Raw genomic sequence first — 26923 nt, 5'->3', positions numbered from 1 at the left:
AAAGTAAATAAATGAAAATATTAAATATTTCATTTCCTCGAGTGGGAATGAAACCCACAACCTGTTGTGTTTACAGTCACACGCCTGTGCTCCTGCGCTACAACCGACCTTAATTCATTCATTATCATCTAAATTAAGTAAGGGAAAAACAATAAAACAAATGTATTTTAATTTTCATATAATTTACTTAAAATTTATAAATTTAATACGGCAATACTTACAATTATTAATAAATAAACACAACATCACAGATAAACAACATACAATATATAAAGTGCTTATTTTATGTGGGATACTTACTAAATAGATTCCAATCGTAGGTATAGATAAGCAACAAATAAAATACCCATAAAAGTTGTTTTATCAATATGTTTATAATTATGTTGCGTGCGTATTTTACCAATGATATATAAAAAAACTATAAATTTGTATATAAGTAATTATCTTTTATATAAATTGATAATAAATTAATTGTAACGAATAAGTATTTAAATAAATTATTTGTTGTCGTGTAGTAGCTCTCTAATAGTAGGTTACGTTACACGTATACTTAATTTTATTATTGCCATGCGTTTAAATATAAATAGGCTCATAAATACGTAATAATTATTGTTAAAGAAAATACTCATATGCAGCTTAATTCTAACGTACTTTTTTAATAATAATTCTAATAATATTTTATTTAATAAAAATTTCTAATAATATTTTTTTTTTCATAACAAATACTCACATTAATACCTATATTTAAGTGGCAAGAATGAACGACTATATAGAGCTTCAACAGTAGCAGATAGGTACACAGTAGATATCTAAGTTAAGCTCAGAGAACTCAGTTAGCGTTAATATGAAATCAAATCGTTACATACAAGCATATATTTTTCTTTTTTACTCATAAATTTTAACATCAATTAACGCTTACTGACTTTTCACAGAACAATATTAATATATCCCTAAAGTAACTATTTTGGCAATTATTTATATTATGTAGATATATTATATGGACCACTTTCGTATGATGATGTTTTGTTTGACTTAATTAAATTATTATAAAATTAGTCGCCTTATACTTTGGCAACGATATATAAGGAATAGTATACACATGTTTTTATCTACATTTAAACATGAATGAAACATACACGCGAAGCCTTTTTGAACTAGAGCAAATTGTCTACGATTTTTAATTTTCAGCTAAGACTTCCTCAGCAGATTCCTTAATTTCCTTCCAGGAACTGTGAATGTCGCTTTCTTCCGTGTAACGGGAACAAATTGCGAGTCTAAGGAAGTAAACATCATCTACTTTAGAAGGTACAAGGTGAATTTTTCCACGACCGTTGATACGTCTTAAGAGTGCCTCGTTGATATCATTGCTACCCTTTAATCTGAAGCAAACTAGCCCCATAGTAACTTCTTCAAATATTTCGAACTTCTCATCATCGAGGCACAGTTTCTCAAATGATTGGGCCAAGGCTATCTGCTTTCTAATATGGTTTTGGATGTTTTCAACACCGTACAATCTGAGAACAAACCATATTTTTAGTGAACGGAAACGACGTCCGAGAGGGATTTGCCAGTGGCGGTAGTCTGGGGCAGATCCTTGTTGGTCGTGCTTAAGGTACAGAGGGTCGACGTTGAAGGCGTCAACGATCCAACGCGGCTGTTTCAGCCACATGGCGGAGCAGTCGAAGTTGACCAGCATCCACTTGTGAGGGTTGAAATTGAAGGAGTCGGCCTTCTCAACGCCCTTCATGAGATAGCGATACTCGGGGCAGATGAAGGCGGAGCCGGCGTACGCAGCGTCCACGTGCAGCCACACGTCGCTCGCCTGGCACACGTCCCCGAGCTCGTCGAGGGCGTCGAAAGCGCAAGACGATGTAGTGCCTAATGTGGCTACCACCTGAAATTTATATTTTGAATATTTAGATAAGATTAATTTAATTTATGCATACATATAAGTAACCTACTAACCTACTATTTAGGTTTTGTTTATAACGTAATGCCAATGTTTTCAATAAGATTGATGTTCAATAATATCTACTAATAAAAACTGAACAGTAATAGGTACGGATATGTTTTATATTATTTCTATTACATAAATATAGTATCTAGTGCAGGGTAAAATGGATAGATAGCCCATTGGGGTAGACTTTCTAAAAATTGTATTTACAAAAATAAAATTTCTGTTTCACAGTGAATTTATTTTGTCGCTTTTATGAGCAATTTGCAGCGGACGCTTAAAATGTTTTAAAGTATGAAATATCAATATTCATTTCGTAGCTTTATACGTAGTAATGACTTACATTTTATTTTAATTAAGTTGATAGATTGGAGCATTAAGAACACATTTAGGGGACAGTCATAGATTTTTTTGTATTAATTTCTCTGGTTATTTAAAAGAACATATATCCTAGCTAATAAAATATTCGCCTCGAATTTTCAATTGATAGATGGTCCTGGAGCCTTTTACAGTTCCATACAGTAAGAGCGTCGTCTAATATTTTTGTATTAATGTGGTGTCTATTTTATTTTACAAACGGACCTTATAACATATTTATGGAAATATAAGTGATGCCTTCACCGGCTGTAACTCTCCACTCTGTAGTGGGGCGGTAAAGCTGGGAAGAGGACTCTTTATATGTGTTGGATCTATGTCTTCTAAAGGAGCTAATCCAGCAGGAATTTTCAAAATAAATCAACTCTAAACTATTGAATGCAGAACTAACTCCACAAAATTACGTCATATTCGAAAACACGTCTCTATCTTTCTTAGTATTTTTACAGTGGGTCAATAAAATCCATTAATAATTCAACATAAAGGATAAAACAGCCTAAAATCAAAAACAATCGATCCATATAAAATTTATATTTTTGAAACTATGGCGCTTTTTAAAAAAGTGGCATTTATCCTGGTTTTATCCTCTCTTTATGATCCGTAATTTTATGATTTAAGGAATAATTATTTAATATATAAAAGGACTTGTCCTCACTGACTGGGGTAAGACGCACGCACAGCCGTAACCGCTGTGTGTAGAAACATGAAATTTGGACAGCTGTTTACTTTCGTAATCTGGACATCCACTAAGAAGGGATTTTGAAAAATTTCAACCCTAAAGGGGCGAAATAGTGGTTGAAAATTTGTATGGAAAAAAATTAAATCGGCACCGATTTCTATAAAATTTGAAATTTAGATTTTTAAAAGTATTTAATTGAATACGTGTTTCATTGTTTTCTAGAATTCTCCCCCTAAGGATGCAAATAAGGGGTTGAAAGTTTGTATGGAAAAATTCTTAAATCGCCACCGATTTTTATAAAATTTGAAATTTAGACTCTTAAAAATATTTCATTGAACACATGTTTCATGGGTTATTAGAATTCCCCCTAAATACGCAAGCGAAGCTGCGCGCGTCCGCTAGTTATTTATAAATTGTAACTAAAGTTTTTGTAACTATCACAAAATGTTGATGAAGTCATTTTATTTTTTATATTATAAATTTAAGACTAATTACTATTATGCCATAGAGTTCGAATACCCAAAGTAAATTACACCAATGCTTACATAGAATGGAATAAGTCCATTGCGGATGTCTTCATCAATAGCTTCCTGTAAAGTTTCACCTCGAAGACTTCTCTTGTTGTCGTGTTTTAAGCTGCGCAGTTTGACGCCGCCTAAGAGACCAGCGCGCTCGACAGATGAATGAGCTTGTTCTAATTGATATAAAATACATACATTTTAGTTTATGTTTTTTACGTAACACTTTAACATAACATTATTTAAATAGCATCTCGTTCTTGATACCTTTAAAGTACGATCGTTCTCATAACATATTCTATTATAAAACATCATGAAATGGATTACTTTGCAAATGTATGTAATGTTAATATTTTAATTTATTATAAAGATAAGGTAAGCTCTCTATTAATATGTTACTTTGCCTTGCTCAAGTGTTTTGATTATTATAAGAGAAACTTAAAAAAAGTTTGTATAAATCTATATTTTTACAATATATATATCTGTACGAATATAAAATACTTACTATTACAATATCCAACAAGTTTAGATAGTATCTGAACTTCAGTCCACTCAGGGTGCTGCTCCTTGACCCTCTGCATAGTGCGGGCCTTAGCACCCAAGAGAGCGACGAGGGTGGCTTCACTAGCTGTACCCTGGATTACGCCGCCACCCTCTCCGCCTGAACAAGCCAAGAACTCCTTAGGCAAGTCAAGCATTTGACCAAGCCAGTCCATCATCACGACCTCTAACTCAGTACACGCTGGACTTGCGATCTATAACAATTTACAAGATATCTTTATTATATATCTTTAATTATGGTATAGTTTTGGTTTATTACTATGGTTAATGTGTGTCGAAATTTGAGAGTTACCATACAATGTGCGTAAGTAGTTCCGAGGGATACAACGTTGATGGTTGACAAAAAAAGCTTCATTGAAATCACTAAAAAATCACATCAAATAATTTTTGGGTACAATAAACAGACAGACAAAAAATCCAACGACAACGAGAACTTATATACAGCAACTAATATGTTAACAGATTGTATATCATGGGTATGTATGTATATATATGTACTAAGCCATGACCTTCGCATACTATATGATATTAAGGTATCATATAAAATTTAACAACAAATAACAATATTTTTTATTCCAAGAATTCATATTCCGTTTCGTATTTTAATATTATAAAACCACATGAGTAGGTAGTTAATTCATACAAGCCTACTCGTTTTCCTTGTCCGCGTTAATAGCGGAACCATTGACATTGTCATTGACATTGATCTCCACAGCATAAATTTTTGTATAGGTAGAAATATTTTTTAACAATCTACTAGGTTCGATAATTAACAATTTATCATTAATTGAAAGCTATACTTTAAGCACAAACAAAGTGTCTTGTTCTTATTTCCATTAGCGTAGGAAGGGGGATGGGCCGTGCCCACCCCAGAATAATCCAGAAATTTTACTTACAACTAAATTTGTCCCGAAAAAATTAAAGAAACAACAATAATACGAATATATCTGTTCGAAGCTAAAGTCCAGTCCATATCTCTAGATATGCTAATGCTTATTTCTTACCCAAGTGAATCCAATGCATGCTATTGCACCGCTCAGCATATCAGCTACAATAGAAGGATACGAGTTAGCTGTAGGAAAGTAGGCATGGAAACGCGGCGAGTGCCAGTGTGTAACGCCTGACATGACTACGCGTTCGATGTCATCCATCACAGCGGTCCAGGGTTCAGGCTTGTTTGGAGCTTGGTCGGGAATCAATGGCCGTAGGTAACCTGGCTTAACAGATGGTACCACTTGTCTGAAATTAAAAATGAATTAATATAAATCAATAAATTAATTTAATGGGAAGTAAGGACACATAAAAATAAATAATTAAAAAAAATATTTCATTGACTTTATGTATTTGGAGTAAGTATTTATATTTAATTTACCTGTCGCGTATATTTTCTAAATACTCCGCGATGTAATCAGCCATCGCCTTGGCGAAATCCTTGAACTCCTTTGCTTCCATTGGATCTGTAAGAAAAACAATAAACGTTTTTATTTCCACGAAATATTATCACTAAGTATAATATCTACTACTTTTATAGTTTTATAATAAGAGGCAAAATAAAACAGCCAATAAATATTATGATTAATATTAGTAAAAGATAATCAATATTCAAATAAGCTCAAAACAAAAACAATTTACAAGATAAATACTATTTTATGTAACAAACCAATTTTGAATTTCAAAGGATCCGACATGCTAGACCTTAAAGACAAACAAATTTAAAGTTTTATATAAGAGCGCTTAGACAATATTTTATAAATACTATAAAATATTTAAGTCTTCTTAATCTAATTAACTAAATTAATATATTGTTCTTATGACATAAAATATTATATTAAATAATTGAAATATTACTACATTTAATTCGTTCAATGCCGAGAGAGTGGCGCAAGTTGCATAAGCCGTCAAGTGGTGCGAGGTTACCCACGGACCTCGCGGGCTCACCACGCTGCTAACCAACACTGTTAGAATCCGTTTTAAATCGTAATCAGCCAACTTCAAAATACAAGGTCTACAAATTACCTTAAAAAACCCGTCGTTGAATATAATATATCGAAATTGACATAAATTGGTGAATCTAATATTGTATGACTATCCAAAGATTGTTTTGCAAAATCTAATAAAAGCACAAGCTGTCTAAAGTCAATCACAAGATGTCTATAATTTTCGATTGTATATTATTTAATTATATAAATAACAAAAAAAAATCTTATTCACATATCTATTCTCGCGTTTCGCTATTATATAGCTTTAACCAAACTCCATGATATTAACATGTGCGTGTCAAAAGACTCAATATCTATATGTATATACAATACCACTAGTTAATTATAAATTGAAGAAGAAGTAGAACATTATAATGTTCTTGCATCAAATAATATTTAATTTAAATTGTCTTAAAAAGTAAATACAAATTGTAACGTTGCGTAAACTTTCAAAGCCAAGAAAGAAAGCTTTGTTAAAGTTGTCTTTTATTCTGAAATTTTAATCAATATGCAAAACGTTGATACTTTTTTTAATTAAAATTAATTTATCTCAAAACTTAAACAAGTAAGTTTGATTGCTTTATAGAAAAAATATTATAATGAATTTGTTTTGCTACAGTAGGTGGCACAGGACCACTGCCATTAAACAAAAATACATGTAAGTTGTAAGTATTCACAGTGCCCAATTTCATAACTGTAGGTCCACAGGAAGTACGAATTTTAAACAGAATACAAACGTAATTTTTCGTATTTTTTTTGTTTATTAACTATTAATTCGAAGTATTTCATTTTCAGTCCGTCACAAATATTGTCTAACGAAATAGAAAATTAAAATATTTTTAAAATAAATCTCATACATATTACTAAGTACTAATAATACTATAAAAGAAACAATGTGCTAAAATAAATCTAGCAATAATTATATTATCATTGATACTATTTGATACGGTCAAGGCGAAGATGATCACGCTAGATAGCGTTTTTAAACTGAAAAGTACGGCTCAATTACACCAAGTAGATCCATTAATCTTAGGGACTAATTAATATACTAGAAATAAATTAATATTTTGAATATTTTCGAGAATTACTTAGAGGGCAGATCTGATTGTAGGTATCTATTGTAAATATACCATTAACTGTGCAAGAATTTCGTTGCCTCGAGAATTCGGCGGAAAGTGGGGAACGGGAGTGTATTTAATGGGAACAGAGTGTCATCACACTAGGTTATCATGTTCCCTCTGCCTACTCTGCTATGCGTGGGATACAGCATGAAGCTAAAAAAAAAATACAGTCGAATTGATAACCTCCTTTTCTTACAGAAGTCGGTTAAAAAAGCACTTAGTCACTTGCTCAACATTCTAAAAAGGAAAAACATAATCAATTAATTTAGGTAACAGGCACATTATAATTTTATATGTCAGAATTATTTAAAATAAAACATCAATAAATTAAAAAATTACAGAAAAAAATTAATATTTTTTTTTTCTTATGTATTTTAATGATATAGTGTTGATCATTGCATTAATTACAAATATCTATTAGTAATTTTAATCGAGATTACATTGCTAAGACTTTAATAATAAACCTATTTATAAGAGCAATATACAAAATTGTATTTATAAATAACTTAATATTCAATAACTTATAAAAATGTTGTATTTATAAATAATAATAAAATATATAAATATTCAAAGGTGGAATTTTGAATTCTTGTAATAACTGCCATTAGGTATTTCCCCTGTTACTACGGTGAATTTAAACGCACATATTGTGACGTAAAACGAGGTAGGTTTTCCTTATGCGTTAAAAGTCGATGTCCTAATTGTTAAAATTTATATACTGAAAGACTGACGCAGTATCAAAAAAAATCCAAATGTTCTAAATTTATATTTTCTTTTTGTATTTGATTTTTTTATATAGCAGCCAAGCGACAATTTACGCATTGAAATAAATAAACGGTTACGAAATTTATTGTACTTTCTAAATTATAGTTAAATATATAGGTATTTTAAAATAGCAAGTAAGTACCTATTTGTTGAAATAAAATATTATTTTAAGCTATGGCACTACCCCTACTGGCAATAATTTAATATTTTACATTTATTATATTCGGAGGATTTATTATATTTATTTATATTCGGAGCTAAAAAGTAAGTTACTAGTTATAAGTTTTAATATTTCCATATTTTATCCCGTTACAGCAGTGATAGTTTATTATATTAAAATTTTAATTCATCAGCCTATATCTATATCAATAAGAAATCAAGTGGACTAAGCAAAATTGAAAATATATATTTACTAAGTATATTAATTTAATATTAAATTAATGGAGGATAAGGATATCTAAAGAACTGTGTTGGTATTGTAGATATTATTATATTATTGATATATAGAGATATTGATATATGAGTAGAGAATAAAAATATTGCTTTCAATAGAGTAAGCTAGTGTGGTTACTCTATCAACATTATCAATGAATCTAGACAAGGAAGGTCAAGGTTTCTGATTACGATTGAAAGTAAATATCTATGTGAAAAGAATTCGTGCTTACTAGAATTAAAAGGACAATATTATGTCGATGCAATAATGTACACAATTTCAAGGTTGTTTGTGTATTAAGAAGTTTAAAGTCGTTTCTGAGCATTTTGCTATTGCCCAAGAGTTTATTGCTTAAATTAAATTAACTAAATATAAAATAACGTATGTATTTTTTAAAATAACTTTTACACAACGACGTATAGCAGACTTACTTGGTCTGAGTAATTTATTATGTTAAAAACAAATATTTTCATTATTTAATTTATATAAAAATAATATCTTTTTATTGTTTACAGAAATAAAAATAGGAATAAAAAGAAATGGAAAATAATAGTAGTAATAATAATTATCACTTACCAAATTGTGTTAAATACTATGTGAAAGGAAACTATCACAGAATAAATCAGGAGGAGAATGTCCGTTTATAGACAGCGGTAAATCACGGCACGTTCTGACCGATACCTCCCGCACACTACCCGCGCCGCCGCGCCCGCCACTTTATATATGCTATACGAAGGATCAGGCTATAAGCTATACAGTATACACTCAATTTACTAGATTACTTTAGCGCATGAGCCGTACCCCCAAATTATACAAGTAATGGATAATCCAATAAGTGCTGTAACCTAATACTATCAGATATTTACATTTATCATTATCTGAAATTTGTAAGTTAGGACTCTACACTTCAAAAATAGCTCTACCCAAATATCATAAATTCATGTTTATTGCTGTTGTTTTCTAAAAGTCGCAATAGTTGTAAATTATTCTACATTCTTACCATTATTTATAATGTAATAAAACAAATATTATAAATAGGAATACTTAATAAATACCTACTAAATAATTAAATTGGAATTCTAATTTAATATCTAAAGGGATAAATCTGATCAGACTAAAAGAAATGTAAAAATAAAAACTCCAGTTTACTTCAATGCTGGTTCAATCGTTAGGTATATCGGTATTTCCCGCGTTTAAATTTTCTACGAAACCTTTGTCTCAATTTTCCTGCACATAGTGTGTCACATTTCGTCTCTAATTGAAGGTAGTTCCATTACTGACGTGACGTATTTAGATCATAACAACGTATATTAATTAAAACTATTAGGTTAAAATAGTAAATATCATGTGGGACTACTATTCAAACGGTACCACGGTAACCTAATTTAATAAAACTTGCAAAAGTTGTGTATAATTAAGCTTAAGCCATTATATATTTTTTAAATCGCTTTTAATGTGATCTTACCCATGTCTGATGTTGAGTTGAGAGATCTTGTTCCGATTTATCACTGATTGTTGTGGTTTTAAGCAGCAGCGCCCTATAAAAATATAAATATGCAATATACTATTATTTCAGTCCTTGAAAGAAATATCTGTGAATTAATTAAAACTAATATGAATTTTAAATCTTTTTGAGACCATAAGCGTTTGATTGTAAACGCAAGAGGATGGATTCGATTCCCATTCGAGGAAATGAAATTATTGAATATTTTCATTTCTTTGCTATGGTATCAAGACAGAGTGCGCCGTTGAGATCCATCCATCATCCATCCAAATCCAGAATTTTCAAAAAAAATTGTTAACTTTTTAATACCTCCAATTTTTAGTTACATAAACGATGCAACAACACAACGCTAACGCGGAGCACATTCTAAAATAATATGAATCTAATAACTTTTATCTATATTTATTTAGGTTGTTATAATTATCGTAATGGAATCTTAACATAATATAAATAACAATAATTCATTCAATTATAGCATTAGTGCTCGTTAAGCCAGGCATAAAATTTTTCGTATTACGTTTTTTCGCAATGCTCATAAAACATTTTAAATATTATTCTTACTAGCGACCCCCTCGTGGCTTTGCCTGCTTAAATTATTTATTTAATACACTGACTTATGTTCCTGTTTTATATATAATTTATATTTGCATCGCACTTAGTATGTCTAATTTGAAAATTATTAAAACCTTAAAGATATTTAATTACTTCAAAAAAATAACTTACTACCTACGTAAATACTTATAATAAAATCATAACTCATCGGTGTCCGTACCTATGTGGAATAAATATATTCTACAGAAGAATCACACGTTCTTTTTATTCTTTCACTATAAGTAATACATAATTATATCCTTTAGAGGTGAAGTACTTTGTATCTACTAAGATGGTGGCTCTCTTCCCGCACTTAGATCTTTGATATCCTAATAATATATGGCATAAAAATCGAGCCATATTTGATAATATACCAATATAAATAATAGAAATATAAAACATTGAAAAGAAAAGGAGAATAATTATATAATTATATTGCATTTTTTTGAACGTATTAATAAAATTATATTTGGTACTTCCTTAACATGATTTTTTCATATATTTTTTTATTTATACTCTTGAGAAAGTTAATCTATTTACTATAGATGAATATATGTAACGTACTTACCAATTATTAAAATGTCTTTACATCACACGTCAACTACACAATATGAACTTTTATAAAACTTCACACTTTTACAATGCGAATTTACAAATGTAAATATACCCTCTACTTATACATATATTTTATTAATGTCACCAATGTTGTCGTTGAAAATTATATTTATGTTAGACTAAAAAACTATAACTAACTGAACGAAACTGAGCTAAAAAACTATTATATAATTGTACTTTTTTCTTTTAAATTATGGTTAAATAAAATAGGAAGATAATAATTTATTCGACTTTATTTTAACAATTTTAATTAAAATTATATAATTTAGCTTCACTTGCGAGTAATCGACTTAAATTAGAGAGAGGTAAAAAGGAACCCTTATAAGATCACTTTGTTGTCCGTCTGTCTTTCTGTCTGTCTGTTTGCCTGTCTGTCTGTCTGTCAAGACCTTTTATCTCAGGAACGCTTGGAGATATTGGATATTGGCCCTCGTTGGGCGAGACCGATGGTCGACCGTGGTTTTTTTATATACATATATAGGCCAGTAGCAAATAATACGCAAGTAAAATTATTTTTAATTGAACTGACCCATATATGAAGTTCAGTTGAGAGATCTTGTTCAGATTTATCATTGATTGTTGTGGTTTTGAACAGCAACAGCATCACGTTTAGAACGCTATAAAAAGTATATAAGTATATAGTGTTTTTCACAATGCTCATTAAAACACATCGTAAATATTATTGTTATTAACATATTTTATTAACATACATATACGATTAGAGGAAAGGTGTATGAGATGATCTAGCCCCCCCTTTCAGTAAAGTAGGCACAGGGTACAGTAGGTACAGGGTACAGTATTAATTTAATGTATTAGTATTAAGTATTAATGAAGATTGTACAAAAAAATAAAAGTAAAAATAAATTCTTTTTCGGAGTATCACCGTTAAAACGCGCATGTGGAGGCAAGCGATAATAATGACCAGGCGAACCACCCTCTCCCAGGACAAGCGAATTGAATCAATTCCCCTTTGCACGATGGTTGGCGAAAATACTACGTGATTTTTATTCAGCAGATGAATCAAAAATATTTTATATAGATATTTTTACACTATTTTTTAATATTAAGTTATTTTTAATATTATTGAATATTTTAACAAAATATTCTAACGCAGCAACGCATGCATGCATGCATCTCCATCTCCATTTATTTTATACGTGTAAATGTACTGGCACGTCAAAGTGCTAAACACTTTTTCTTGTCGAAACCAAATTTGAATATAAAATTTATAGCCATATCTTGTAGTACTCACTGTATCCGACTTGTAAACATGTGGGCGAACATGATTAATATATGTGTATTGAGAATGTATGTTATGAAGTATTGTAAATCGCCGCCACAGCCGTTGTTTCATTGGTATTAATAATACATAGATTGAAGAAATAAAATTGGTTTGAAAAGTCTTAGGTAAAAAATGTAAATTAATCAAATATCTTGATATAACAGATAAAAAAAATCATAATTCTACGGAAAACTTTGCCTTAAGCGAAATATTTTGGACATAGATGCCTTCTGCCTACCTAACCTGTTATATGCGGAACCTTAATATTTTTCAAATGTTACTCAAAATTGACATTCAGAGTAAAAAACCTTTACAAGTAACCTTAGATAGCGTTTTCACTTGTTGCAGCACCTACTACTTTGTAGCCATGATGACGCGACGGGCTGACAAACCACCTCCTGCCTCCCTGTTCTCAACAAGTCGGAAGTAGATAGACTGCGATATTGTATTATATTATATTAAATAGAAAGTGAAAATAAAAGAATTAACTGTTGGAAATCAAGATACTTTTTCTTAAGAACGTATGGCTTTGTGGTCAGAGCGCTGGGCGTTTCAAAGAGGCGCGGGTTTAAATTCCGCTTTACTATAAAAAAATACTATAAAAATAATCCAGAAATTAAACAATCTAGACTCTACAAGGTATATACGGAATCGTATGTACCTGAAAAATAAGATTTAAAAAGTTGTAGTTACAAGTGCCACTTGTTGAAGTTTCTTGAGATGCGTAGGTCTTTGATGCGAGAAACGCTAACTGCCACCCACCGACTACCACCCCTCACCCTGCTCTTAGGGAGTAAAGAGCGGATATTATACCAGTCAGGGGTTTCACATCTTTAGTATATTATTTTTATGTTCACTTTAAATTTAAATTAGCTATGTGTATTCATTACTTATCAAGGTTAAAGATATAAAAATAAACTTTATCGTGGCTCATTAAGTATGGTCTATTTTATAGTAATTTATGTATTTCTAGTAATTGAGCAATGAGAATTTTCTGCACATTTTAATATTATTTAATTATTTATTTATTTTCATTTATGTTAACATGTGACTCGTTTTGTTATTAACAATAAAAGCTTCATATCTATGTTAGTATTTAAGTTGCTTCTCCATCCCACTCGAAATGGCGCAGCTATAGTTAATATTACCTATATTACACACACCACACAGTCTAATCTATTAGAAATCATATTTAGGATGCTTATAAGAATGTTAAATCCATAATAGTGATATTATTTGTGCAACGTCATACAATTAACCAATTTTGTCATCCTTGCAAAATCTACCACCACGGGTAGTTAAAGCCAAAGCTTATCATAGACGTCGTAGAAATATGTACATACATAAATGTGTATGTAATGTGCCTAACACTTATACCAATTCACCTACATAATATACTAGCCGATCTGGGCGACTTCGCCCGCTTGAACCATACGAATATTTTTTTAGTTTAGGGCATAAATTCTAAAAAACACGAAATACATGTTCAATGAAATATTTTTAAAAGTATTTAATTTTTTTTAAAACGGTGCCGATTTAAAAAAAAATCCATAAAAATTTTCAACTCCTATTTCAGAATCCCTTCTTAGTGGATGTTTAGATTACGAAAATAAACATCTGTCCAAAATTCATGTTTCTAACATCAGCGGTTACAGCTTTGCGTGCGTCTTACCTTAGTCAGTAGTGGTCAGTGGATTATTTATTTGGAAATCTATTATTTTTTGTTGAAAAAAATATTATATTGACCACGTGATTCATTAACTGTAATATTGTATTTAACATAAAATTTTATATATTGTCGACAATAAAAAAAATCAAAGAAAAATCTTAATGATTATTGACATTATTATTATCGAGGAATTTTTATTTCTTTTCTTTTATAAGATTCTTGTTTTATAATGTAAAAATTATTTTATATGTTTGTTACGCATTTAATAGAAGAGGTTACCAGTTCGATATGAATTTTACTTGCCTACCCTGCTCAGCTGCATCAGCTTCACGCTGTATCCTGTACATAGGACACAGCGTGAAGCTGATATATTTTATTTGTTTTTTAAATTTTTTCGATTGGGAATCGAACCCACAACCTGTCTTAACTACAGTTACATGCTTGTGCCCCTGCGCTACTGCTGGTTTTAATTTTTCATAATTGCATATTTAAAAAATAATACAAGAATTGGTGACAAAGAAATGGAATTGGACACAAAAATTATTCTTTGCAGGCCTGTGTTATTAATTGTGTAAAATATGTATGACAATCAATTTTGTTTCAATCTAAAAAGAAAACCAGAATATATATTTTTTATCTAGAAACAAATTTATGATACAGTACCGAGCTGAAAATATTTCAACTATTATTTTAGGTCTATATACGTTACAGATTATATACAATTAATAATTCATTTCTATGTCACTTGTCATCCTGTCAATTTACCTCGCCCCTCCCCTCCTTGCTTGTGCCTCTTTATCACCTCCATCTGACGAGAAAGTTTAGGTTCAAAGTCTGAGTTCAAAAATTCTTAGTTGTTATTGTGCATATTAATATTAAGTTGTAATTTAAATAAGTAGTAATTAAATATGTCTAACAGTAAAATGTTTAACGCACTCAAGATTCTCAGAAACCACAATAAAATAAAGTTTTTAAATTGTAAGTACCAATTCATTATGATAGTATTAGAAGACTAAAAAACTTTTAAATTTAAAATATGACACAGAAAAATAAGTAGTTTTGTCTTAAAATATCCCATTTAATGTTATTTTTTTATTATATAGGTATGCATAGCAGAACTTTTGCGGCTGCAGCAGCTTCTCAAGCCCATACGAAATGCAAGTTGGTAAATGGAGTATATGTTGTTACACTAGACTCACCAAATGTAAAGGTATGTATTACTATTAGTAATGATGTAATATTTTTTCATTTTGAGATAAAATAATGATTACACATTTATACCTAGTACACAAATATAGATTACTCTTATTAAATTATATTTTAGGTAAATTCTTTAAATGAAGCAGTAATGAGTGAAGTTCGTAATATAATAAATGAAATTGAATCCAACCCAGCTATAGAAGCTGCTGTTTTAATATCTGGAAAACCTGGTTGCTTTATTGCCGGAGCTGATATAGGAATGATAGAGAGCTGCAAAACTAAAGAACAAGTTGTCACTCTTTCAAAAGCTGGTATGTTGATATGTATTCATCCTATTAACATTTATGTAATATTTTGACAATTGTTCAAATTATAACATTAATTTAAAAACTGAAAGAAATAAAAAGCAAAATAATTTCACATTTTATATTAGTACTAGCGGCCCGCTCGCGGCTTCGCCTGCGTGAGCAACGTTATTATTAATTTCTGTCTCCATGAGTACCTACTTCCTATAAGTGATGTCCATGCAAAATTTGAGACTCTTAGTATTTGTAGTAACGAAGTTTCATACAAACTTTCAACCCCAAAAATAACCCCTTAGAAGTCGAATATTGCAAATTCCCGCCTTAGCGAGCACCTCCGTCATATAAGTAACTCCCATGCAAAATTTGAGATTCCTATCACATGTAGTTTCTGAGATTTTGTGATGAGTGAGTGACCTTTGGATTTTATATATATAGATAACTATATTATAATAGATATGTAGTAAAAAAATTGTTATTTTGTATGTCCTAATATAGCAATAGTATCTTCTCATTTAAACAGGTCATGAATTATTTAATAAAATTGAAACTTCTCGGAAACCATATGTAGCAGCTATACAAGGCAGTTGCTTGGGTGGAGGTCTGGAAACAGCTCTTGCTTGTAAATATAGAATAGCGGTTAAAGATTCTAAAACTTCCTTTGGATTGCCTGAAGTTATGCTTGGTCTACTACCTGGAGGTGGAGGCACACAGAGGTTAATTTATATAATTTTTGTTAACTCAACCACATATTCTTACACATAAAAATAATACTTTCAATGTCTGGACTAGGTTCCCTCTGCCTACTCAGCTATATTCAGGATAAAGTGAATCTAAAAAAATTAAATTCTACATGTATTCATATATTTGTAAACTGTTAATTCAAAATATTTATTAACTGTTTTTTGTTATCAACAGCAAACAAAAAAATCATTAATTAGCATCAATAAATAAAAAAAAAGCTTTTAAAACATGGGAAATAGATATGCATTTTAAAATATTTGAAATTAAAAATTAATGCTAATGAAGATATTATCTTAATATATACATACTGAAATTTCGTAAACAGGTACATTATTAACATATATAGTCATTTGCCATAAAAAAATCAACTAGTATTAAACTTACATACAATTATTACATCCATGAGAATTTTATATTATCACATTTGAATTTTTTTTTATACATTTTAACTGAAATAATAAACATATTATTTGTAAAACATATAACTGTAAACATGATTGATGTGGGTTATTTTCATTTAAGTTATTTGTATTTCCCCATCATGTTAGACAACATGCTAGACATTAGACAAATGAATTCTTAAAAATTGGTCAAAAAGTAAGGAACACCAGATTTCCTCTGAATGTTATGTGGAGATAATGCATGAAGCTGTTTATTTGTGGAACATTAGTTTTTGTATTGATATTTACTAAATGCTTTCTTCACATGTTAAATCATTAAAAAAGTAAAAAATGATTGTGTGAATGTATGATTTTTAACTTCTATTTCTAGGATGCCAAAATTGACATCAATTCCAACCACATTGGATCTGGCTCTTACAGGAAAAAATGTTAAAGCAGATAAAGCAAAAAAACTTGGTATAGTTGATCTGTTAGTATCACCACTTGGCCCTGGTAAGTGTATTGCATAAACATATACATGTATCATATGTGATTCATAATATTGTAGTTATCCAATAACATATTTAATGTTATAGTAATAATAGTGACAACATACACTAGGAACATGAAATAAAAATAAACTTTTGATGCCTATTTCTCATCCTCAAGTCCCAAACCAACTTAATAATTCTTTCTGATATATTATGTCTACTATTAAATTTCGCAATCTGTCTTAATTTTCAATTAAGTCACTACAGAAATTTAAAGTAATTATAAAAACAATGATAACATAAAACTAAAGCAGCATCTCTCGGAGTGTGACTGTGAAGAAGATGGTCATAGGTTCGATTACTATTTTAGGAAATTAGTTATTTTCATTGCCACACTCTAGTAACAAGAAGCATGGCATTGAATTCCACTATAACAGCTGAATGTATAAATACCGGGTTAACACTGCCTGCTCTGCAATATGCAGGACACGGAGTGAAGTTAAAAGTTACCAACCATTGTTTCAATATTATTTTGTCTATATTGTTTCTGTTAATTGTTACTATATATATTATGAAAAAGAAAATTATATAAATAATTAAATAATTGAAGACATTACACAGTGCAACAATGTCTGTCTGTAAAAATATTTGTAATAGATTTAATTGCCACTTAATTATTATTTTTTTCTAAAACTGAAAAAAATTACAAAGTAAATAAGCTTTTTGCTAACAATTTTGTGTAAAACTTTTAGGCTTGGGCCAGCCAGCGGACAATACAATGCAATATTTAGAAAAGGTAGCAATTCAAATAGCCAAAGATATAGCAGCTGGTAAAATAACAGTAGATAGATCTAAAAAAAGTGTTATAGAGAAAATAACGGCGTCAGCCATGCAATGGGAGTGGGTGAAGAACATGATCTTCAAAAAAGCTAAGGAACAAGTTATGAAGGCTTCCCGTGGCTTGTACCCGGCACCTCTTAAGGTACTTTTATATTAATACTAGTGGACTTTGGCGGCATCGCCCGCTAAAACTATACGAACATTTATTAAATATATTTATGAAAATATTGTCAGTTTAGAGGGTGAATCCTAATAAACCATGAAACACGTATTCAATGAAATATTTTTAAAAGTCTAAATTTCAAAACTTCTAAAAATCGGTGGCGATTTAAATTTTTTCCCATACAAACTTTCAACCCCTATTTCATCTCCTTAGGAAAAGAATATTGCAAATTCTCATCTTAGTAAGCACTTCCGTCGTATAAGAAATGCCCATGCAAAATTTTACACTCCTAGCACTTGTAGTAACGAAGTTGCATACAAACTCTCAACCCCAAATACAACCCCTTAAGAGTCGAGTATTGCAAATTCCCGTCTTAGCGAGCACCTACGTCCTATAAGTAACTCCTATGCAAAATTTGAGATTCCTATCAGGTGTAGTTTCTGAGATGTCGTGATGAGTGAGTGACCTTTCGATTTTATATATATAGATAAACTAAACTAACTTTACTTCAGATTATATCGTAACTGTAGGTGGAAGCTAGTATTATTATAAATAGTTCTTTTTTTTTGGCAGAGGGAACCTAGTGTTGGCAGAGGGAACATTCTGTTCCCCTGAGCCACAACGGCCTCTTATGTTAATATTAAAATTAGCTTTGGTTTCGGCCACATGGCTAAATCGAAGTAACTTAGATTTGTGGATGACATAAAGTCTGTCGTGCCGCTGAAGGCGCAGCGTTCAGCCTGCATTTGCCTTGAAATTTGGACGGAAAATGAAACTGCTATATGCTGCTGCAGGATATAATGGGGATAAAATCTTAAAATATATTTCAATTCATATTTTTTTATTATTTTTAGATACTAGAAGTAGTAAGGGCAGGTGTTGATAAGGGGCTAGTGACGGGATACGAAGCTGAAGCCCAAGGCTTCGGTGAACTAGCAATGACTCCACAAAGTAAAGGACTCATTGGCTTGTTCAGAGGACAAACTGAATGCAAAAAGAACAGATTTGGCAAATCTCAAGTTGATGTTAAAACGGTATGTTAATAATTATGTTAGAATTATAGTATATGGGTTTGATATTTAATTATAAATTCTTTTCATTTTGGTGTTCTGGTAACACAAAGCGAGTAGTTGAGATTTGTCACTGAACTGTGTATTTCAAATTGCTAAAAGTGAATTAATATTACATACAATATACTTGCCTCGCTCATGACTGAGACCTTGATAATTTTCATCTAACGTTAACTGTAAACGCGACAGTTGTAGGTTTGGTTCCAGCTTGGGGAAATATTTCCATTTTCTCGCTTTGGGAAGAAGAAAAAGAGTCCCCTAGAATAAGGGGCCGGAAAATGCGTGAATCAAACATGAAATATGAACACTTTCAGATCGGAGTATTAGGAGCAGGTTTGATGGGCGCTGGCATCGTGCAAGTGTCCATAGACAAAGGTTACCAAGTAGTTTTGAAGGATGCGACCAACGCTGGCCTTTACCGAGGCGTGGGACAAATACAAAATGGCTTGGTCAATGCTGTGAAACGGAAGAGAGTGTCGTCGTAAGTATTTTATTTACAGGGGCGGAATTGGGCTGTGTATTTTTTTTTATTTAACATTATGAAAGAATTTGATCTCCTTAAGTTGGCAACCCTGATAATTATATTTGTTTTATGGACAATCCCTTAGTTGTGTTGTGCTAAAAATTTTATTTTCTTCTCTTAAGGTGGCAATTTTTTCTTAACTTTTAATGAAAAATTTTAACTTAGATGTTACATATTGCTAATTTTGTTTTGTTTTATTTTAACATTTTTAAAAAGGTAACAGTGTTGTACATAAATCTAACATGTTCAGTACACACAGGCGATTGAGGTAAAAAATATTAGAAAAATTGCTTTACATTATACTTGGATGCCTGTTGGTTGTTATATAGATTGTAATATTAAGACTCAATATTCTATTAGAGTTAATTAAGTGTGTTTTAGATTTAAATAATATTTACCGGTATAATTATCCTAAATGAAATAAACTTGCTAATCAAAAAAAAAAAGCAAAAGCAATGAATAAGACATTAATTTGATATTAGCATTGTTTCCTAATATTATTTTCAGGTTGCAAAAAGACAAATTTATGTCAAACTTGTACCCAACACTTGACTATGGCAAGTTTAAAAATGTCGACTGTGTGATTGAAGCTGTATTCGAAGATATCAATATAAAGCACAAAGTGATAAAGGAACTGGAGGCTGTGGTCCCCAAACATTGTGTTATAGCGACTAACACTAGCGCTATTCCTATTACTAAGATCGCTGCCGGCAGTAGTCGCCCTGAGAAAGTTATTGGTAATGTATTTGTGTATATTTTTTATTTTAAGAGGCCGTCATTGTGCAATGGTACAAACGTGTGATTGTTGTGGGTTACGCGATAGTTGTGGCTTTGATTTACACCTGGGGGAATAAATTATTTAATATATTTGTCCTCGCTCTGGTAACACAGAGCAAAACGCGGCCTTGAGTTCCGCCACTCAACAGGCGATGCGTCGAAAATTGGTCGGAAAATAGGGAAAGGATTGTCTTAACTTTAGGTTTCCTCTGCGTAACATACTATAAATAGGGTACAGTGTGTATGTTTTTAAATTGAAGGGTAACCTCTTAAGTGTTAATGTGATTATTGAGATATGATTGGTTTGATCATTACTTATGTCATTACACCACAAATAAGTTGTCACAAGTGTATAAGAATTTTGACGTATCTTGATAAGAGCTTATGGCTTAGTGGTTAATATTAAAAATGTTATGAGCTTAATAAAATATAAATGTATTTGTTATTATAGGTATGCACTACTTCTCTCCTGTCGATAAGATGCAATTGCTAGAGATCATCCGTCACCCCGGTACCAGTGACGACACGGCGGCGGCGGCCGTGGCGGTCGGACTGAAGCAGGGGAAAGTGGTCATCACGGTGGGGGACGGCCCCGGCTTCTACACCACCAGGATATTGTCCACAATGCTTAGTGAGGCTGTCAGGTATGTATTGTATTTTTACAGTAGAAACTTAATTATCCGGCTATCAGTTATATGGATTCATGGGTTTCTGGGCTATTAGCTGCGACCAACTAGTAAATACCTGTAAGGTGAATTTATTTTTGTAATCTAGGAAAATAGGAATGTACATAAATAAGTCTACTCATTGTATGTTGGAAAATGTATCACTTAATAATTTCTTAATAAACATTAATTTTCGTTTATGTGTATTTGTTGCTATTAATAAACACAACATTATGTAAACAAGATGGTTGTGGACTCTATTTCCAGTTGGGTGAATGCAATATTCACGCCATTTAAGAATAAGGCATTGATTGCGTCAAGAATTCCGCGAAGAGTAGGGGGGAATGGAGTATCTTAACACCAGGTTCCCTCTGCCTACCCGTCTATACACGGAATACAGCGTGTCCTTAAAATAAATCACTTATATTTTGACAGGTTGCTCCAGGAAGGCGTAGATCCTAAAGATCTAGACAGTATGACTAAACAGTTCGGATTCCCGGTGGGCGCAGCCACACTAGCGGACGAGGTCGGCATTGATGTCGGCTCTCATATTGCTGTGGATTTGGCTAAGGTCTGTAGTATACATAGCTTGATAAGAACAAAGACTCATAAGCACATTAACCGTCCACCATTTTGCAGATAACCCAAATTTAGATATTAAGAGCTACGTTAAAAACATAACTTTAAGATAATGAAAAACTAAAGTCTGGAAAAAATCTATTTAATAAAACATATGTATAAGTCATAGTTAACGAAATCAAAAAGAGCTACGTTATTATAAAGGTGGGCGGTTAATTCTGGTTGTAGTGTGTTTATACTAATATTATGAAGCTAAAGAGTTTGTTCAACTCGCGATATATCTCAGGAACTACTTGTCCGCATTGAAGAGGGTTAAAAATCTTTTAAAAAATACATTATTTATATAAGAACATCTAAAGAAATCTTAGCAATATGGAATATGTCTTTTAATACACAACAAGCTTTTGGGTTATGGATTTTCATACATAACTTGAATTGGATATAAAAATTGAAACTATTTTGAGCTCTTTTTAACGCAACAAGTGAGAACTTGATGTGTTTATTCTACTAACAAAATAAATATTTAAATTATTACATAATAATTATAGTACCATTCCTGGGGCCTTTTTGTTACAATCATTTTATTTATTTAAATTAAATACAGGCTTTTGGAGACCGTATTAGTGGTGGAGATTTGAACATAATGCAAGATTTAGTTAAAGCTGGATTCATGGGAAGGAAATCCGGCAAGGGATTCTATGTATATGAAAAGGGTACAAAGAATAGAGATGTAAACCAAGAAGCCATACAGATATTGAAAGAGAAGTACTCTCTTGAACCCCGCGGAGCCAACACTGTTGAAGATCAGCAGTTGAGAATGGTATCAAGGTTTGTATTTACTATTATTCTTTTTTTTTTTAATTTCCAAAATATATTCTGTATTTTGCATATAGCAGCGTAGGTAAATAGAACCTAGTGGTAAGTTAGATTACCGTTGCTCTCTTTCTCCTCAATTTACAAAACATTTCGTGTTGAGTGGTGGAACTCAACACTGCGCTTTGTCCTGTTACCACAGCTAGAAAATTAACATAATTGTTTTCCCGCAATAGGAAGCGAACCCACAATCGTTGCATTTTTACAGTTATGTATTTAACAGTAGAACCCTTATAATATTCAATTGTACGACATAAAGAATATTCACAGATATTACATAATACTTACTTTATTATGTAATATCTGTGAAAATCCTAATTTTTTTTATCACAACTTAATTGAAATTAATTGTTTTTATCATGTGCAACTTTTCATTTGTAGATTTGTCAATGAAGCAGTATTATCTCTAGAAGAAAAAATCTTACACAGCCCCCTTGAAGGAGATGTTGGTGCAGTATTTGGTCTAGGATTCCCACCTTTCACTGGTGGACCATTCAGGTATTTTTTATTTTGTTATTGTATTTACATTTACACCTACTACCTAATATGTATGTAACATATAATAAAATTGTTTCCGATCGGTGTTTGTACATGCTAATCTCTAAACAACAGCTTTACCAATTTAAAGACAATTTTTACTATTGTATTTTGGCAAACTTCCCTTAACACTTAGTGTTTAGTTTATTTAAATCAGTTGATAAGTAAAAAAGTTATATCAATATAAAATATTTTGTTTGATAAAATTGCTACAAAATAATTGTTTTATTTAATTGGCTGACACTTTAGTTTTATTTACAATGTGTGACTATTGTCTTTAAAATGATGTCTTCATAATTATGTTATTAGAACATGAAAGTAATTCAGATTAGTAAACTAAACAAATATTTAGTTTAGTTTCTGAGGTATTAAAAAATGTATAGTTTACTTGAAATTATTTAATGCAATGTAAATATGTATATATCGCGGCTGACTATTTCAATTTATGCTCAGGTGGGTCGATCAATTTGGTGCTGATAAGCTTGTTAACAAAATGGAAGAGTTCCAGGGACTGTACGGAGCTCCATTCAAACCTGCCCAAACTCTTGTTGATATGGCGAAAGATAACAGCAAGAAGTTTCACAAAAATTAAAAAAATGTAGAAAATCAAGTACATGTCCGGTTTTTATATTTAAAATACTGCCTTTTTGATTTCAAACTTTGTTAGTATGTTCTATTGTTTTTTTCCAAGCTAAGTATTTCTGATAATGTAAAAAAAAATTATCTATTTCATATAATGTATAATGAATGTTTGTATTTACACTTAGAGTGATTGTCAATGTTTTAGATATATTTATTTAGATATAAGAAGAAATATATTTTGCTATGTATACAATCTATTGGTGCGAAAATGAAAATACATATTATATACTATAACTTAGTTCAACTGTCTCATTTAATTTGTTCAGTGCCTACTTTATCTGAATAAAGCTGAATATTTATATTATTTATAATTGTAATGTGTTTTATTTTTCGTGTAATTACTAAATATTTTAAACCTTTTTGTTCCCTAAAAATTAACTGAATATTTTATATATAAAATTTTTGAACTGAACTGAATATTTTATTGCATTGTCCGATAGTATTGTACCCTTTTGAACTATCGATAGTTTCGATACTATCGATCATTGTGTCGATCGCATGGGCTTTTTTAGATTTAAACTATCGATTGGGAAACTTTCGATAGCTTGGCAACACTAGAACATAGGCTTGTGTCAACCCTATCAACAATTTTTCTATATACCCTCTCCGCGGTTCATTACGGGTTTTCTATCAACCTATATTACGTGTCTATTTACCCCAAATATAAAATTGTACACGTACAAATATTTTTATCAATATCCATCAATTAAAAACCACTATTTTACTTACCGACACGGGCGTAGGAAAGGGGAGCTGGGTCCGTGCCCATCCCAGAAATTTTACTTACAACAAAATTTGGCCCGAAACATAAAAAAAACGATATTTACACGAACCTATCTGTTTAAAGCTGAAGTCCATGTTACTTACCGATACACTAGACTTGTTCATGATTAATCACAGTATAATAAAATCAATTATGACTGAACACAACGTTAGTAATATTAAATAAACAATTTTTTTGGAGCACAAAGTAGCGCAAGTTCAACTAAGGACATTCAACCTTTTCCTAAGGTAGTAATATAATTTTATTGACTTTATTCATTTGACCGCCGTAAATTTGATTCATTTGGCTAGGGACAGGACTAAGTATGCGAAGTTGACTGCCAACCTTCACTAGTTGGAGAGGTACATTAAGAAGAAGAAGAAGTAATATAATTTAATATCAGGGTTTTGTATTTTAATACGTGGTCAGTAGGTCCATCATAAGAAGTTACAGGATTATCCGCTTCAAGATGTATGTATGACATTCTAATTTCATGCACTAATTAAAAAAAGAAACCAGCACGTGATTCCCTTGGTACGTCAAATTGTCTATAGACTAAACTACTAAATTACTAAAGTCAACGTCAGTTGTCAAGACTAATATGGAATTTTGTTTATTAAAATATTTTTATTATATCCTATAAATTTACCTGTCTGTAAGTGTAATATAGATCAAATGTCTAATATAAATCAAATGAACTGTCGTATATATACGTAATATAATAATTATATTCTATCTTATATTATAATTGAAGTATACTTATTTTCAGTAAAGTATGAATAATTTCTAAGGAAGATCGTCGATGTTATTTTTAAATATACTACCCATTTTCTTTAAAACTCATAATAAATAATATGTTATTCACATTACAAAAAATAAAAAATAAAAAATGGAAGAGGATTTTGGAACACAGTGTATATCTCATGATTGTTTTCGTTTTAGTACCAGGTTTTGTATATTTTGAACTCTGCATAGTGCTACCAACTGTGGTGGAAATTTGGACTATACCTTATATAGTTCACTATGTATGTGCTACATTTCTTTTACTTAATATTCTTGGTAATATGATATATGGCATGTTTACAAATACAAGCATCAAGGGTAAAATTATGGAAAGTGAATATAAGCAAGACTGGAGTTTGTGCAGCGTTTGTGAGTGCCTTCGGCCACCTCGAGCGTGGCATTGTGATACATGTGACGTCTGTATTTTAAAAAGAGACCATCATTGCACATTTTTTGCTTGTTGTGTTGGTTATTATAATCACAGATATTTTATGTTCTTTACATTATATATATTTATAGCTATGGTGTATTCATTTTATTATAATATTGTATTTTTAAGTAATTTTATTAAATGGAATCATGGCCTTATAATTGGTAAATTTGTATTTCCTTTAGCTAGCTTTGTAATTGATTTTGGAGAGGAAAGTTTATATGTATTTTTAGTAGAAATAAATTTCATTGTAGGTGCATTTACTGGTTTTCTATTTATATATCACTTGAGTAACCTTTTAAGAGGTAAAATAACACCTGAAACTAAACCTGCTAATAAAAGCATATCTTTTGATAAGGGTTTAAAATCTAATTTAGTGGAAGTTTTTGGTCACAGATGGTATTTAGCTTGGATTTCTCCATTTATTCAAAGTGATTTACCTGGCAATGGTCTAGAATGGGTTGTTGAAGATAAACACAAATAATCTTACAATCCTGTATTTTGTTGACAAATATATTAAAATGTACTATTTTTTTACATAAATATCATCATAGATATTATATATTAACTAATGGTATGTTTGCACAGGAAATATATATATATATAATGCAAGCAATATGTACAGTAATATAATAAATATTTATATATCAGGATTAAAAAACTTTTTGTAAGTATGCCTGTTGGTGAAAATTGCACAACAATTTTAATTAAAATTCTAATAAAAATAATAAAAATTTTCAAGACAAATAATTCATATTTATATGTTTTGCAAACCATAATTCACTGCCACTATTAAGAGTAGCCTTAAATTACACCATCCAGTGTATTTGGAATGATTATATTGTTATCTATAAGTTATATAATTAATTAAAAGATATTCAAGATGTAATGGTACAATCATTAATAAATTGTTTATAATTATGATACTATTTATTTTATTCTGATTTAGCATATCCTTATTTAATCATTCTATCGGAGTCTACAAAAAGTTGAGATTGATGACTATAGATTTATAAATGTACTAAGATGTAACAAAATAAAAATGATACTTACATTTAAGATGTAGAAGACAAAAAAATTAAAATAATAAAGGGGACTCCTAAGGGCATTGACAA

The 26923-nt window shown here is 30.7% G+C and overlaps 3 protein-coding genes across 6 annotated transcripts; 2 read left to right on the top strand and 1 right to left on the bottom strand.

Annotated features, from left to right (window-relative positions):
• Positions 1–357: 357 nt before the first annotated feature.
• LOC146541369 (aromatic-L-amino-acid decarboxylase) lies at positions 358–11194 on the bottom strand. Of its 3 annotated transcripts, none has more exons than XM_085207839.1 (7): positions 11049–11194; positions 9851–9923; positions 5460–5544; positions 5092–5326; positions 4032–4281; positions 3554–3702; positions 358–1894 (listed from the first exon to the last, which is right to left on the bottom strand). In XM_085207839.1, the coding sequence occupies exons 2-7, from the start codon at positions 9852–9854 to the stop codon at positions 1178–1180; spliced, it is 1440 nt and encodes a 479-aa protein (XP_085063965.1). In that variant the 5' UTR covers positions 9855–9923; positions 11049–11194; the 3' UTR covers positions 358–1177. The 3 variants fall into 3 exon arrangements, with proteins under 3 accessions (XP_085063965.1, XP_085063956.1, XP_085063975.1); XM_085207830.1 differs by lacking the exons at positions 9851–9923; positions 11049–11194 and adding exons at positions 5748–5782; positions 8962–9083; XM_085207849.1 differs by lacking the exons at positions 9851–9923; positions 11049–11194 and adding an exon at positions 8962–9113.
• Positions 11195–14827: 3633 nt separating this feature from the next.
• Mtpalpha (monolysocardiolipin acyltransferase Mtpalpha) lies at positions 14828–24143 on the top strand. Its single transcript, XM_085207799.1, has 14 exons — positions 14828–15024; positions 15150–15256; positions 15371–15557; positions 16072–16264; positions 17064–17185; positions 17916–18145; positions 19021–19200; positions 19551–19717; positions 20267–20496; positions 20988–21180; positions 21637–21772; positions 22385–22608; positions 23035–23151; positions 23644–24143. The coding sequence occupies exons 1-14, from the start codon at positions 14955–14957 to the stop codon at positions 23780–23782; spliced, it is 2295 nt and encodes a 764-aa protein (XP_085063925.1). The 5' UTR covers positions 14828–14954; the 3' UTR covers positions 23783–24143.
• An 830-nt stretch (positions 24144–24973) lies between these two features.
• Positions 24974–26443, top strand: LOC146541367 (putative palmitoyltransferase ZDHHC24). 2 transcript variants are annotated; one of them, XM_085207819.1, is made up of 3 exons: positions 25149–25250; positions 25365–25398; positions 25448–26443. In XM_085207819.1, exon 3 carries the CDS (start codon positions 25450–25452, stop codon positions 26290–26292), a length of 843 nt encoding a protein of 280 aa, XP_085063945.1. In that variant the 5' UTR covers positions 25149–25250; positions 25365–25398; positions 25448–25449; the 3' UTR covers positions 26293–26443. The 2 variants fall into 2 exon arrangements, with proteins under 2 accessions (XP_085063937.1, XP_085063945.1); XM_085207811.1 differs by lacking the exon at positions 25149–25250 and adding an exon at positions 24974–25066 and having other exon boundaries at positions 25365–26443.
• Positions 26444–26923: the final 480 nt, after the last annotated feature.

The sequence above is a fragment of the Heliconius melpomene genome, chromosome 1, assembly GCF_056956725.1.
Source record: "Heliconius melpomene rosina isolate 202511_hmr_F chromosome 1, ASM5695672v1, whole genome shotgun sequence".
In the NCBI taxonomy this organism is placed as follows: Eukaryota; Metazoa; Arthropoda; class Insecta; order Lepidoptera; family Nymphalidae; genus Heliconius; species Heliconius melpomene.
This window is presented reverse-complemented; position numbering and strand designations above follow the sequence as displayed.

Excerpts from the sequence above, each read along its gene's own strand:
- LOC146541367 (XM_085207811.1), top strand. The coding sequence starts at position 25,450 with ATGTTATTCACATTACAAAAAATAAAAAATAAAAAATGGAAGAGGATT.
- Mtpalpha (XM_085207799.1), top strand. The coding sequence starts at position 14,955 with ATGTCTAACAGTAAAATGTTTAACGCACTCAAGATTCTCAGAAACCAC. Across the intron at positions 18,146-19,020 it reads TGTACCCGGCACCTCTTAAG|ATACTAGAAGTAGTAAGGGC; the intron begins GTACTTTTATAT and ends TATTATTTTTAG. Across the intron at positions 21,773-22,384 it reads TTGCTGTGGATTTGGCTAAG|GCTTTTGGAGACCGTATTAG; the intron begins GTCTGTAGTATA and ends AATTAAATACAG.
- LOC146541369 (XM_085207830.1), bottom strand. The coding sequence starts at position 5,775 with ATGTCGGATCCTTTGAAATTCAAAATTG. Across the intron at positions 4,282-5,091 it reads CATGCATTGGATTCACTTGG|ATCGCAAGTCCAGCGTGTAC; the intron begins GTAAGAAATAAG and ends AAATTGTTATAG. Across the intron at positions 1,895-3,553 it reads ATGGACTTATTCCATTCTAT|GTGGTAGCCACATTAGGCAC; the intron begins GTAAGCATTGGT and ends TATAAATTTCAG.